General features: G+C 41.1%; 1 protein-coding gene across 3 annotated transcripts in view; it reads right to left on the minus strand.

Annotated features, from left to right (window-relative positions):
• ARHGAP42 (Rho GTPase activating protein 42) overlaps positions 1-13,491 on the minus strand; it is a 562,306-nt gene that overhangs the window by 52,473 nt on the left and 496,342 nt on the right. For 2 of the 3 annotated variants that reach the window (XM_069202384.1, XM_069202383.1), the window contains exons 20-21: positions 8,694-9,074; positions 1,728-1,884 (exon numbers count right to left, since the gene is read on the minus strand). In XM_069202384.1, coding sequence (XP_069058485.1) covers positions 1,728-1,884; positions 8,694-9,074 — 538 coding nt within the window. The remainder of the gene's footprint in view (positions 1-1,727; positions 1,885-8,693; positions 9,075-13,491) is intronic. The other variant, XM_069202385.1, reaches the window with a different exon arrangement.

Here is a 13,491-nt window from a genome sequence, read left to right on the forward strand (position 1 = left end):
AATGATGCCAAAACCTAGTTACTAAAAAATATCACAGACCTTCCATACCTAACAAAATCTGCAAACTCTGACATCTCAGGACCTTACTTTAACTTTAACAGATGATTCTAGTATAAGCAGATGGTTAAAGGCTCTGCTTCCAATTGAGGTGTGCAGGGGTGGAGAGTACTGATATCTTTTTTTATAATTCTTCCAATTTTGATGGTTATTTTCTCCTGTTAATGAGGTGATTGTGGAGTGTTATGCTACACCGTGCTTTTGTTGAGGAGGAACTTGCAATTCTGTACCGAATTCACCTATTCATTTTTAGCAGTATTTTTAAGTTTTCCTGTAAAACATATATTGGTAGGCTTTGAGAAATATTATCAGTAACAATCTCCTTTGCAAAACTACCTAATTCCAATTAAACGTTCAGTAAAGATAACCTTAATGTGAGCACCATGGATTACAGAGTATGGATTAATTATGCCTAGTGAAGAGCTAGAGATTCCATGTATGCCTTTGGTAATCAGGAGAGATTTCTTGCAGGGTCAAATTCAATTGATAAATAGATCAGTGGTGATAAAAAAAAAAAAAGAAGCATTCTGTCTTGCTTTAAGCCTACTTACAAGAACGATGAATACCTATACTGTTATCATATTTGCGACCCACACAAAGCCCCAACTCTACTGCAGCCAGAAAACTAAGAGTTGTGTTTACTAAAGTTGTTACACAGCATTGTGGAGGAGGGAGAGAGCTACTGCAGCCAGTAAACTAAGGGACACATTTACAAAGTTGTTGCATTGTGGGGGAGGGACAGAGCAGGACAGCACCATATCTATTAGGATATGACACTGTGCTGCTCTCTCCCTAGAGCTGGTGCACAATCTGACGGCCTAGTGCCACAAACACACCCTTGGTTCCATAGTACAAAGGTGCTTTCAGGCGTAGCATACGAAAGGGTATCCTTATGACACAAAGTACCAAGTCTAGACAAACTTTAAAACTTCCCCACATTAGATGTGTGCTGTATTGCGGAGCACAGATGCAAAGGTGAAAGGTTTTGGAGGAAAAAAGACACTTTTCCTTTTTTACTCCTGCCCCATAAAGGCATTATGTTTGGGCATAAACCCTTGTCTTTAATTAGGTATGGCTTTGAGTGAAAAACCATGGTTGGTTACATGGGAAACGTTATATACCACCTATGGAAAGCCCAGTGACACAAAGTAATGCAATTGTGTTACTTTCAGGCAAAATTCAAGTGCAAAACTAGTTTTGGCTGGAATTGCAAATAAACATTTTTCACCAGTTTGCATCACTTTTGCGGTGCAAATCTGACTAAAAATGTTAGTAAATCTGGTCCAAAATACCTTATTAACTTGACTTAGAGGGTGTGGTTCTTGAGATTTAAAAAAAAAGGCAAAGACCAGTTGCTTTCTTTTATACAAATCACCAGAAAGTAAAATGCATGCTACATAAGAAAATTAGAAAATAAGTAAATAGACTAAAAATTTCATCACAAGGCATTGTGAACCCAACAGATAGTTATGATTCAGAAACTAACTTATGCAACTTGGCGTTTATGTGCTTAAGTTTCAAAATTGGAGCCCACTCAGTGAGATTCCAAAGTACGTTTTACGTTTTAGAGACAAAACACAATAATAAAATACTTTCCCTGCAGAAATGGATTCGTTTTCGTTTGAATCACAGCAACTTCAGAATTGTTTAAAAAAATCTAAATGGCTTACACTGATCCTGGTCTCTGGTAGCCATTGCTTGATGATGTGTCTAACCTTGGTCTCCTAGATATTTTCGGTGGTAGGTCAGGATTGGCAGGAATCTGAGGTCCGTCTTTGATATCCGTGGCTGCTAAACTTCTAGCGGATCCACTGCGGCTTTTCATTCCTAAAAAACATTGTCACAGCAGTGAATGGGGACATGGCATTACGAATTTGATGACATTTTACTAGAGTATATTTAAAAAGAGTCGCAATAAGGTGTCTTGATGGTTTATTCTGAGAGCAACATTTGGCACTCCTGTGGTACTCACTTGCAGACGTTCTTCGGGGCTGTGAATATTTATGGAGATTATGATATATTTTCTTTGGGTCTTTCCTTTGCTATTTTGTTGCAGTACAACATTAATCGTATCACATATTGATATACAATAATCAAGTCACATGAGTCATGATTCTAGACATGACAGTAAACAGATACTGTCTTGTCTATCTTTTGGTCCGTCATTAAGAAAGCAGAAAATGTAATTACCTCTCGATAAATGCTTGATTATTTTATATGCACGCCAGTTTGTCATAAGTTACATTGTAAAAGGGAAATCTGAAGACACTTGTTTATTCCATCAGTGCACATAAGGGCATGCACATCTGGAGGCTGTTACATCTCTCCTCCCAGGGAGACATCACTAGTATGAGGAAGTCAGAACGTAGACTTCATAAAATAAACATTTAGCTGTCATTCATATGGCACTTACATTACCAACTATCCTTACTTCCCTCATCTTGAAGAAGAGATGCAAGGAATTGAAACCACATAACCCACCTGTACACACTTAATAACTGCCAGGCCCAAACCCTTCCTAATAAATACATTCGTCACCCTTAAGGTAAACCCTAAGCAGCCCCAAGGGCACAGTGGAGTGTTTTTAAAAGGTAGGACGTGTCTTTGTTAGTTTTACTTGTCTGAGTAGTGGAAAGCTCTTAAATCTGTTTTTCACTACTGCAAGGCCTATCTCCCCCATAGGGTAACATTGGGATTGCCTTGTTACATCTAATAAGTGTAATTCACAATCTGGAAGGAAGAGATTTTTTTAGTTTTGTGTCTCTTAAATCACATCAAAGTTGGCATTTTCTTGCCTTAGACATTTGGTGCCTGCTGCCTGTCTCCGATCCCATGACTAGGGTGGGGGACAGCTGAGCTGTGTGTATTCCCCCTAGACAGCCACACACACAAAGGGAGCTTAGGTGTGACTTGATGGGACACCTGTGTCCTGATGGCCCATCCTGGGCAGAATGGGAGGGAGAAGCTGGGCACAGCCTCACTTACACTTAAATAGGCTGTATCCTGTCCACACACAAAGGGCTGCATACCACTCTGTAGTGAGCCTGGAGCCAGGGTGGGGGGCAGGGACTCTGTGCACTTCAAAGGCATCTCTCTCAAGTCTCCCCACTTCAAATGCACAAATGGGTATAAGTACTGGACCCCTGACACCACTAGTTCAAAACACTTCTAGACCTGGTGATACTTTGCCAGGAAGATGGGCTGCTGTGCTGTTACAAGGACTGCCACTCTGCTGAACTGCTACTCTGTTGGACTCCTGCTTTGATGTGCTGACTTGTTGCCCTCTTGTCTGGAAGTGAGAAGGACTGGCTCTGTGTCTCTCCAACTCAGAACCCAGAGTGACTCCAATGGTCAGGTGACTAGTTTCCTGATTGAAAACTCTGGGACATAAAAGACTTCTAACCAACCTACATCTACACTTGCACTACGCCATCTGTGAGGTGCCCTTGCCAAGTGATGCTGCCAAGTGGACCCTTGAAAGTGGGCTTAAGGTGTTTGCTGCAGCTGAAAGGATGCATTGCTGTTGCTAAGTGGATCAGAATCAGCCCAAAGTCCCTGCTGCATGATTGGAACTAACACATCGGCCCCATTACTCCATCAGAGTTAATGCATCACCTCACTAGTGCAGATGGACCTTGGGACATCGCCATTAGTACCACCACATATCAGACCCGACCCATCACCACTGTTGTTTAAAGAAAATCAGGGCATCTTAGCTACTGCGTGGGGAAGATTGACGCATCACCTTCACTGCGAAGATCAACACCGATGGAGCCTGCTTTCCCCTTCTGCAATGTGGACACAACCAGGATTAAGGTATTTTGGTTCAGGAGGCCCAGTGGGGTCTCTGTAGCCGGCCCACACTCCATCGCTTATTTTTTAAAACTTCATGTCTCAAGTTCTACTTATTGGATTTTTTGTTGTTTTGGAACTTGTTTTATTTATTAAGGTAACTTCTATTTTTCAAACCAGGTGTGTTTTTTTGTGTGTTGTTTTCACTATTTTACTGTCTGAAGTGTTGCACAAATACTTTACACATTGCCTCTAAAGTTACTCCTGACTGCTTTGTGCCAAGCTACCAGAAGGTGGGCACAGGATAATTTGGGGTGTGTCTGCAACTTAAGCTCACTAGGATTGTTGTTGCTGCTTGACAAAGGTTCACACCCAAGTTAATCAGTAACCCAATTTCTAGCAGTACTTATATCACCTGTGCATCACTTATATATTTTGCACTGTTTGATACAAAAGTGGAAAAATAGTTGCAGATTTGTTCCATATTGTTACTACAAATGCCTGTAACATGTCATAAATATGTTTCTGGTGACACGGCATGGCTATACTATGAACAATAAATCCCTGAAAGGATTTATGGGAATGGAGTCCCTTCAAAATATGTTTGTTTTACTCAGTCTTCTGGGTTTTTGTCAAATAAAGTTGTTGTAGAAATATTTTGTATCTGGAGATGTGGAATTTATACCAGGGATATCGGAGATGGCTTTTGGGATAACATTGATAAAGGTAAGTGTTGTGTGCGTACAGAATGCTACAGACTTTAGTTAACATACTTTTAAGAAACATGTGACTTCAAGCAAATATCATGCCTACACTGCCTCTAAATAAAATAGGGCATATGGTTTCAGTACCTGTATGGGCTATGTGGTGTACACAAATTTGAATCCCATTCTCGTAGTACACCGGCTCTTAACCTGTGGCCCAGGGACCCCTGGGGGTTGCCAATGCCAACCCAGGGGGTCCAGAACTATTTAGATAATTACATAATATTAATAGATTATTAACGTGTATATAAATAAAGATAACTTGACAACTAAACATTTTAAAACGTTCTGTAAATGTAAAGAAATTTGAAAATGGAGGCTACAAATTCAGTTGGTATATTTGGATTGATTTGTGGGTTCACCAATTTCACCAAACAATATAATATGGACGATGAGTAGCCACAATTGAATTTAGAAAAGCTCCAAACTTCCCATCAAGATTACATTTTTTATTTTTTTATATTTGCGAATTAAATAAAAAAAATCATAATTTGTGCATCTGATGAACGCTTGTTTCCATATTTTTTGATATTATTTGTGGTTCAACCCATTGAAGTTGCAAAGGCCAGGGTCCCTCGATTCCAATAGTGACTGAATGAGGATACCCTGGATTCCAATTATGAGTCAATGAAGGTTCTCAGATTCCAAAATTTATTAAATAATGGTCCACAGAAGTCAAAAGGTTAAGAACTACTGTCAAGGGAGACACTTTACAGGTAGGAAACGTAGATAAGTATTAGATCTATGAAACATTCTGCTCCAAAGAAATGCTTAATTGGGTGTACCTGAGATTAACAATATCAGCTGCACATTCGATATATATTTGTAGACTTTAATAACAAAATTATTTAAAAAATCTGGAGGCCAAAGGCCCTATAGTACCAGGGGCTCACTATACAGGAGGCCATTTTCCCAGTAAATTAGGTGATCACCAGAGGTGTCAACAAATGTCTGGGCCTCGGCTTGCCACAAGAGGCCCTCAAGAGTAGGGAACTACCTCTGTGTTTTGAAGATTACTGTTCAGAATGGCATCCGTCAGTTTTCCACCCCGCTAACTCAGGCAATTCTTCCAGAGCATTATGCCTTCCCCTGTAGGTTTCAGGTTGGCTCCCTCACAATCAGCCTCTTCCCAGTATATGGGAACTTCTGGAGCAGGTTTGGCACACCCCTTGTCCTACCTCTTCTTGGCAGGCACCAGGGCCATTTTTCCTAGCTCCTGGTCAGTCATGGAATAATTCACCTTTCCCAGGGCCAGTAGGGAGCGGTGAAGTATTTTCAAAATAGTAATTTAAAATCGGACTGGAGCATTAAGTTACATTTTAATAACTTTTAAATTGAGCCCTTTAACCATTTTTCTAGTCCAAAGACTAAAGTTATGCATGATAATGAGTTATAATCTAACCCAGGACTTTTCTAAGGGTAAAACTTAGGTACACAGGTCCTATGTTTTGAACCTCAGGTTTCCTGTCCTGGGGAGGTGTATAAGTATTTAAAAGGAAAGATCGGGCCTGGTAAAAAGTATATTCTTGGAAGTCAAAATGGCAGTTTAAAATTACAGTATAGGCTGCAATGGCAGACTCAGACCTGTTTTTAGAGCTACTTTATTGGGTTGCACAAATAGTGCAGCAGCCTCCTTTTTGCATTTAACTTACAGGCCCTATGTACATAAATTAGCATAAACTAGTGGGCTTATAAGTAAATTAAATTAAATGTGCCAATCATGTGACTGAAAATTTTACCTTTTAAAAAAAACGAGAGCACAAGCACTTTACTACTGGTTAGCAGGTATAAATTTCACTGAGTCACGTGGCTAAAAAGATAAGGTAGTAAAAGCAAAACATCTGGGGCAATACCAAGGAAAACACAGTCATTTCCAACAAGCCCACGAACCAGAAACGAGAGGCATTGGCTGTGAGAGGGTGAATAGTTATACGAAACCGGGCGTCCTTCAGATCAAAGGTCGCCATGTAGTCCCACTTTTGCAGCACTGGAGAGACATCTTGTAGGTAGTCATTTTGAGGATTGTAGATGTGATTTAGAAGTTAAGAGTGTAGCACCAGCTGCAAAGGGTATCTTTTATCAGAATTGCGATACACAGGAAATATTTGACCTGTCCCTTTTGACTCTGGGAAACAAATTAAATGTTTCCTTTTACTAGGAGAGCTTGACAGAGTAGACTGTTGGGTGTAGCAAATTTTGGGTGATGCTGTAAAGTACGCACTAGTTAGGTTATTTCCTGCCACTGGGTGAGGTATAGACTCATTTAACCCTAACAGATGTTGGATGATCAGAGGGAAGAGTTATGAGGTCATTGCTGGGAAGAAGAAGGGCCTTTGCCTTCCTTGTTAACTCTGCCATTGGGCATGGTTACCTTTAAAGCCTCTTTTTGGATATTATCCTTGCTCAGAATTTCTCTGCCTTCCCTGAAAGTTTGCAGTGGTTGAAACTGCTGACTGACACTGGCAGTGTGTAATTCAATTTTAATTTTAATGTTCTGCTCTTGGGCTTAACAAGTGCTTGTCATCAAATGGGAGGCTTTTAGATGCTGCTGTACCTCCGAACAAAAGCTAGAATCTGTTCGGAATTAATGGAATGTAAAGGTACGCCATGCAGCCTGCAGAGAGCAGTGTGTAATGACACTGGAGATGATTTCCCTTTCCTGCAATATCTACACATAACTTTTTCTCTTTGCGTTTTGGGAGTTGTTGCACCTACGCTTCTACCTACTGCCATTGTTCCCTCTTATTGTCTTGATTGGCGTGCTGTTGCGTCTGAAGTGTGCCCCAGCACAGCTGCTCCTGCCGCAACACAAATTCCTGCTACATCAATGTTCTCACTTTTTTATCTGGTGATGACGAGTCCCCAGAATCTTGCCCATGTGCTCTCTGCCTTGCAAGGTGGACTACGTGTGAATCAAGCAGAACATGCCATAATATAAATAAAGGACCTTACTTATGTTTTTTTCTCTATTGGATTCCTTTAGATTTCACTGGATCCTTAAAGCTCTTGTTTAAACACTTTAACATTGCTTTTAACATCTGAATAAATTGTGTGGTCACTCTATTTTCAACAGTGTTTCAATGAGGGAATATTCTTTGTCCACAGGTACTGACACATTTAAATGCTGTGCTACGCATACTATAACTACGTGAAAAGCAGATGTATCATCTGGGAAGGAGACTTTCACTGGGCATGCCTCTGATGATGTGTCATCCTGTGGATCTGCTCTACCTTAATGCCAGGCATCATCCTTCTGTTTTTTGATGTCTAGGTGGCTCAGTGACTGCTGGCTCAGTAGAGCCTAACATCTGTCTCTTCAATTCTGAACTGTCATTTATGAAGGTTTTACAGACCGATGCTGGTCTGACCACGAGGATTTACTGCCGTATGAACAGAAACATTTCAATGGTGTTTTATCAACACCATCCTCCCATATGAGTCATTGTTATACAACCTGGCCTCATGCTTGTCAAATGATTCTGTGTTAATGTGATCAACATCACTCCCTGCTTGATTTATTCTGTTGGAAACTCAATGTCTCATAGCTAAAGATGCTCCCGTAATCTGGTACTGAAACTAATTTTATTTTACATGCGACGGTCGCAGAGCTGTGGAAATGCATATAAATCTGATGATAGGAAAAAAAATCCAATGTAGAGTATTTGTCCTGGTGCATTGTAGGTTTTAAGGGAGCTATCATGAACTACCTCGAAGTAGAAACTAATTCTCTAAAGAAAATAATCTTGCAGTGCCTGAGCCTAAAACTAAAAGGAAGGATTATGCACAGTATGAGATCTACAAAAGCGCATGCTGCAAGTAGAATTTCTGGAAAATGTACTTCGGGATAACACAGTGCTTTGAAGTAGTGGTTTGCGCTAAAAAACCAATAATTAAAAGTCTCTTTAAAAACTCTGTTTTTAACAACTAATTGTGACCACAGTTCTTGAAATTATCAAAATCTAAAGCTAAAAATGTAGCTCTGTTGCACAAATATATTCTAATTTTAATGCATTACAGTATTGTTTTATAAGGTAGCTGTATTCAGAGGTACAACTTGCTTGATAAAATCCTTAAACCTACCATCCCCAGAAGAAACAGAACGAATTGATGATGCTGCAGATCTCTTCAATCCAGACAAACCATAAGGGCTTTTTTTGGTCAGATCAATTGGTGGTGAGGTGCTCATAGGACTAGTTACAGAAGACACGCTCTGAGAGTCCGATTCACCATCGGTCTTTGCTGCATCTTCTTTAGAACTTGATTCTGGGCTTGTAGTCCACAGTCCAGAGTTTTTCTGGCCATTTGAAGCAGGGGTTGATGCAATCCAGGAAATCCCGGAACTCTTTTCCCTTTGTTGTATTGGCACTGGTTTTGTGATGCTGTTTTGATCTGATGAATGGGAAGACAATGACTCTATACTGCCCATTGGAGTGCTGGCTGGACTACTGCTGTAAGAATCACCTGGAAAAAAAAGAATATATCATGTGTATCAGGTGCTGCAGCACAAAAGATATTTAGGGTCTTAACACAAATTTAGCACAGTACATTCAAACCATGTGTTTTTTAATTTATCTTTATTAAGTATTAAACCCTGCAACACTAACAAACTAGTAATTCAAGCAGAACAGTATTCTGTTAGGGATTGTTTCCAAACATCATAGATCGGTTTAAAACTTAATTATGGTCACACAAAGTGGACCATTGCATGAAAAATAGAAAAGTAAGGTGGCAGGTTGAATAGGAATGTATTTTCAATGACTACACATCATCCGGACCCTAAAAGGAATCACAAGCTTTGTATGTATCGGGAGGTTTAAAGAGGACAAACACATTGGGAAGAATCTTGGTTTGTCTTACACACTGGGGCATACGGATATGGGCATACCTATGAATAAGATTCACTCGCCATTGCATTTGACAGTATTCATTTAGTAAATGTAACCTAATTATTATAATCCATTGGATGACTACACCAGAGAGCATATCAATAATATAATAACATTCCTCCCTGTAGTAATAGAGATGGCTGAATGATGTAATGGATCATATCTGATTGAATGAAATGGTTGAGCTATCAAGGAAGTGCACCAGTCCGGAACAGGTAATTTTCTGTCTCCCTTGTTAGCAAAATAGGAGGACAGAAAGGCATACAGCATTGAGATCACAGAGGAGGATTCAAAAAGATAGAAAGGAAGAGGCAGATAGGGTACTTAAGGGTTAGGGTACAAAAATTGACTCAAATCCTATCAGTGATAGGATCTTGGAGATTGGTTCTGCAAGTGCAATGTTCAAACTATATGATTTTGCTTTAGTGTGAAGTTAGGAATTTTAGACTAATAGGGGGAAATATTTATTTGAAAGCAGACTTTTAATGAATGATCACATCTAAGACCACAGAACAAAATGTAGCCTAACATGGGGAGTGTGGTAAAAACAGCTTTCTCTATAGTTCTCTGACCCTACATGCAGAAGTACTTGTGAGCTAGAGAACTACTTTTTAGAGTAAAAAGTTGAACATGGCAACTGTGCATCAACTTGAATGGAGAAGCCATCAAGAAAGTCAATACAAGATTCAACTCCCAATGTGGAACAATAAATGAAAACTGCTACTTCATAATGATTTAAACTTGGATGGCGTGTCAGCAAGGCACAAATTCAGACAGTGCTGTTGAATAGCCTTTAAGTGTAGGCGCTGCAGGGTTTGCTTTGCAAGATACAAACCTCAAGATGTTGAAAAGGTGAGATTCAAAAGGATCAATGCCTTCCGACGCACACCTCTGAACAAACTTGTTCAGTTGTACTGCTTAGATGGATGTGGTTGCAGGAGGCTTCCTGGCTCCCATGATGACTTCATCAGGTAGGTAAATTTATTCTAGCTTGCTTTGCTCAATCTCTGCGCCTGGAGCTGCACTGTTTTACGAAGTAAAGGACCTAGTCATGCTGTTGTGTGAGCAGGTCCACTCTGTGCAGAAGGAGAAGAGGTGTCTGAAGGCCAAGCACCAACAGATGGACATTCTAGATCCTCCTAACCTGGCCTAGATTGATTAGAGACAGCTGCACCCAATCCTCTGACACTTTCTGCGATTGGTACAAACACATACTATAGTCGGGGAAGTGTATTTCTCAAAACAGAGGACACTTCCCATTATAGGCAAAGAGATCCACAACAAGACACCTCACACTGGAAAAGACTGTTTCCATCTCTGCTAGTTGTAGCTCCCACCCATGGTCTTTCATCAAGAGATTACTGAGGGCATTAATTTTCACACTAAAGAAGCCCTTGATATGAACTAAAACAGGAACATTCCCCATTACTGTGCCATTTTCAACAGGAAAATTGCCCACAATTCATAATATCCATGACCCCACCATGCCATGTTTGTTAATATAACAGACAACAGTGGTGCTGCCCAACAGAATCTGGGCACTGCTCCCAGAGATGAAAGGGAGAAAGTGCTTTAGTGCAAGGTGTACCACCCGCTTGTCGGCGAGAAAAGGACTTCTTTCCTCTAGGATCGGCAGTGAGTCACAGAACACTCTCTGAAGAAAGTGGAGTAATCTAGAGGGATTAACCCAGCAGCTGTTCATTGTGATTTCCTTTCAATTGGTGACAAAATTAGAGAAATTAAGTCATGAGGGGGAGAAATCACAGGTGTTGGGAGGTTGCAGAGTTTTCTGGAGACAGTGGGGCATTTTTTCTATGAATTGACGTAGGGCAATGCTTCAAGTCTTTCTGCTGCACTGCCTTACACCAAAATGAAAGGGCAGAAATGCACTGTATTTACAAGATGTGCCGCATTTCTGTCCTTTCCCGCTGTGCTGGTGCATAGTTTGCTGCATAGCACCAGTGCAGGCGGCTTTGCACCATGGTGCAAGGGTGTCTGCATTGTCAGCAGGATTGTTTTTGTGCAGAAAGAGGCACCTTCCTGCACAAAAACAATCCAGAGAGGCATTTTTCTCTTTATGTGTGTGCTTCATAATGCAGCATACATGAAAAGAGTAAACAATGAGGAGAAATAAAGACATTTCTCCATGTTGCGCCAGCCTGGGGAGGCATATAGTTTTGACCATTCCCAGGTTTACAGATTCTTGTAAATCTGGGAATGCATCAAAACCTAAGGGTGTCACATGGAAATACCCACTGCATCGCCCATGGCACACCTCCCTGACGCAGTGTAAGGTGATATAGCAGATTTCACTGCGTTGCCTTACACCATATCTACAAGGCCATGAAAAGACATGCAAAGTAGCTTTGCATGGCCTCACAGATATGGAGCTGCACACTGGACTGCCAGGGCATCAGAAAAAGTAATGCACCGACGTGGGAAGGGACTTGAAAATATGTCCCTTGATCTGCTGCTGCTGGTTGAGCTTGTGAGGAGTAATATAGCTGCTGTAGTATTTGGGAAGGCTGAAAAGGCTGCCTTTGTCGAGACATACACACAGAACATTCAATATTATTGGTGAAACTGCTGTGCTGGGAAGGTAAGGCTCAGGGCGCAAGACATAGTCCTATTGCTCTTGAAGTGTTCCAAGAAACAGCTGATCTTCACTCCATAGAGTCGCTCTCCATCAAAGGTCACGTCCATGATTGTAGCCAGTAAATCCAGTGACATTCATCAAGGCATACCAACACACAGTGACAGGTGAGCTGTATCCATTAAATGAGCAAACATTGTCACAGAGTCAAGGCCACAGCTTAGGATCCCTTGGTGATAATGGTAATGATGGTGAGGAGGAACCGCAGAGCTGAGTATAATGAAGTTAGCCAATAAGTAATCAGAGCACTTCTATGGCAATCTGTGACCACCTGATTTAGAACACTGCCTCCCCTTTGTAAGTGACTAACATTAGCATTCCACAAGTGCATCCAATTTGTGGCTACAGTCCCTTTAAGTCAGAGTATACCCAACACTCAATCACCCTTCCAGTGGCGCATACTGCCTTGCGGAGCGCTCATTCAGTAATACCTGACTCCAACAGCCCACATATTTTAAATAATTGCAGGCTTTGCCAAGTAGCAGTGGAGAGTTTGCCCAATCCTATGTATTTTATGTAGAAATAAAATTTGATGTTTGAAGGGTCCATAAGTGTGATGCTATCATTTGAGGAATGTGAGAAATTGGGTTACTGCTTGACTGAGGTATGAGCCTTAGTCTAAGAGCAACCACAATGTAAGGGTAAGGCTGAAGCAAACCTGTACTCACCCACTGGTAGCTTGGCACAGAGCAATCAGATTTAACTTGCAGGCAATTTGTAAAGTGTTTGTGCAACACTTAAAACAGTAACAAGGTGAAAGTACCACAAAAAATGGATCCCATGCTATGTTAGAGAAATAGACCAAAATGAAAAAAAAATCAGTTAGTAGAACTGGAGATATTGAATTGTAAAGTTTTTATAGAAAATAGCCCCAAAGGAAGAAAAGCGCCAACTGTGGATATCTGTTGCTCTTTGGCGGGACAAAGTCACAAGTTAAGCGTGATTTGAAAGAGTGCAGGCCAGCTACAAGGTCCAGGTTAAGCCTGCTGAGCAGAGTACCTCAAATCCTGGCTTTTGGAGCATTGCAGGGTTCTGCTTCAAAGATATGTGGCACAGCCAAAGCGATGTGTCGGTTCCGAAATGGGATGAGTTTGCAGTGGGAGGTCCTGTTGCATCACTGTTGAGTATCCCATTGATGAGTGCTTGCCATGCCAAGTCCGGAGTGAGTGTGATGCGCCGGTTCTGAGGAGCTGCAAGGCTGCTTTGCAAAGTTCAGAGTTGAGCTGCCATTGATAGGAAATGAGAGATCCTGCACTGGGATGTGTCCAAAAGCGATGTGGGCTGAGGATGCAATGCGAGTCTTTGTGATGAGTCCAATCCATGCAGCAGCAGAGATGCC

Source organism: Pleurodeles waltl, chromosome 8 (assembly GCF_031143425.1).
Source record: "Pleurodeles waltl isolate 20211129_DDA chromosome 8, aPleWal1.hap1.20221129, whole genome shotgun sequence".
In the NCBI taxonomy this organism is placed as follows: Eukaryota; Metazoa; Chordata; class Amphibia; order Caudata; family Salamandridae; genus Pleurodeles; species Pleurodeles waltl.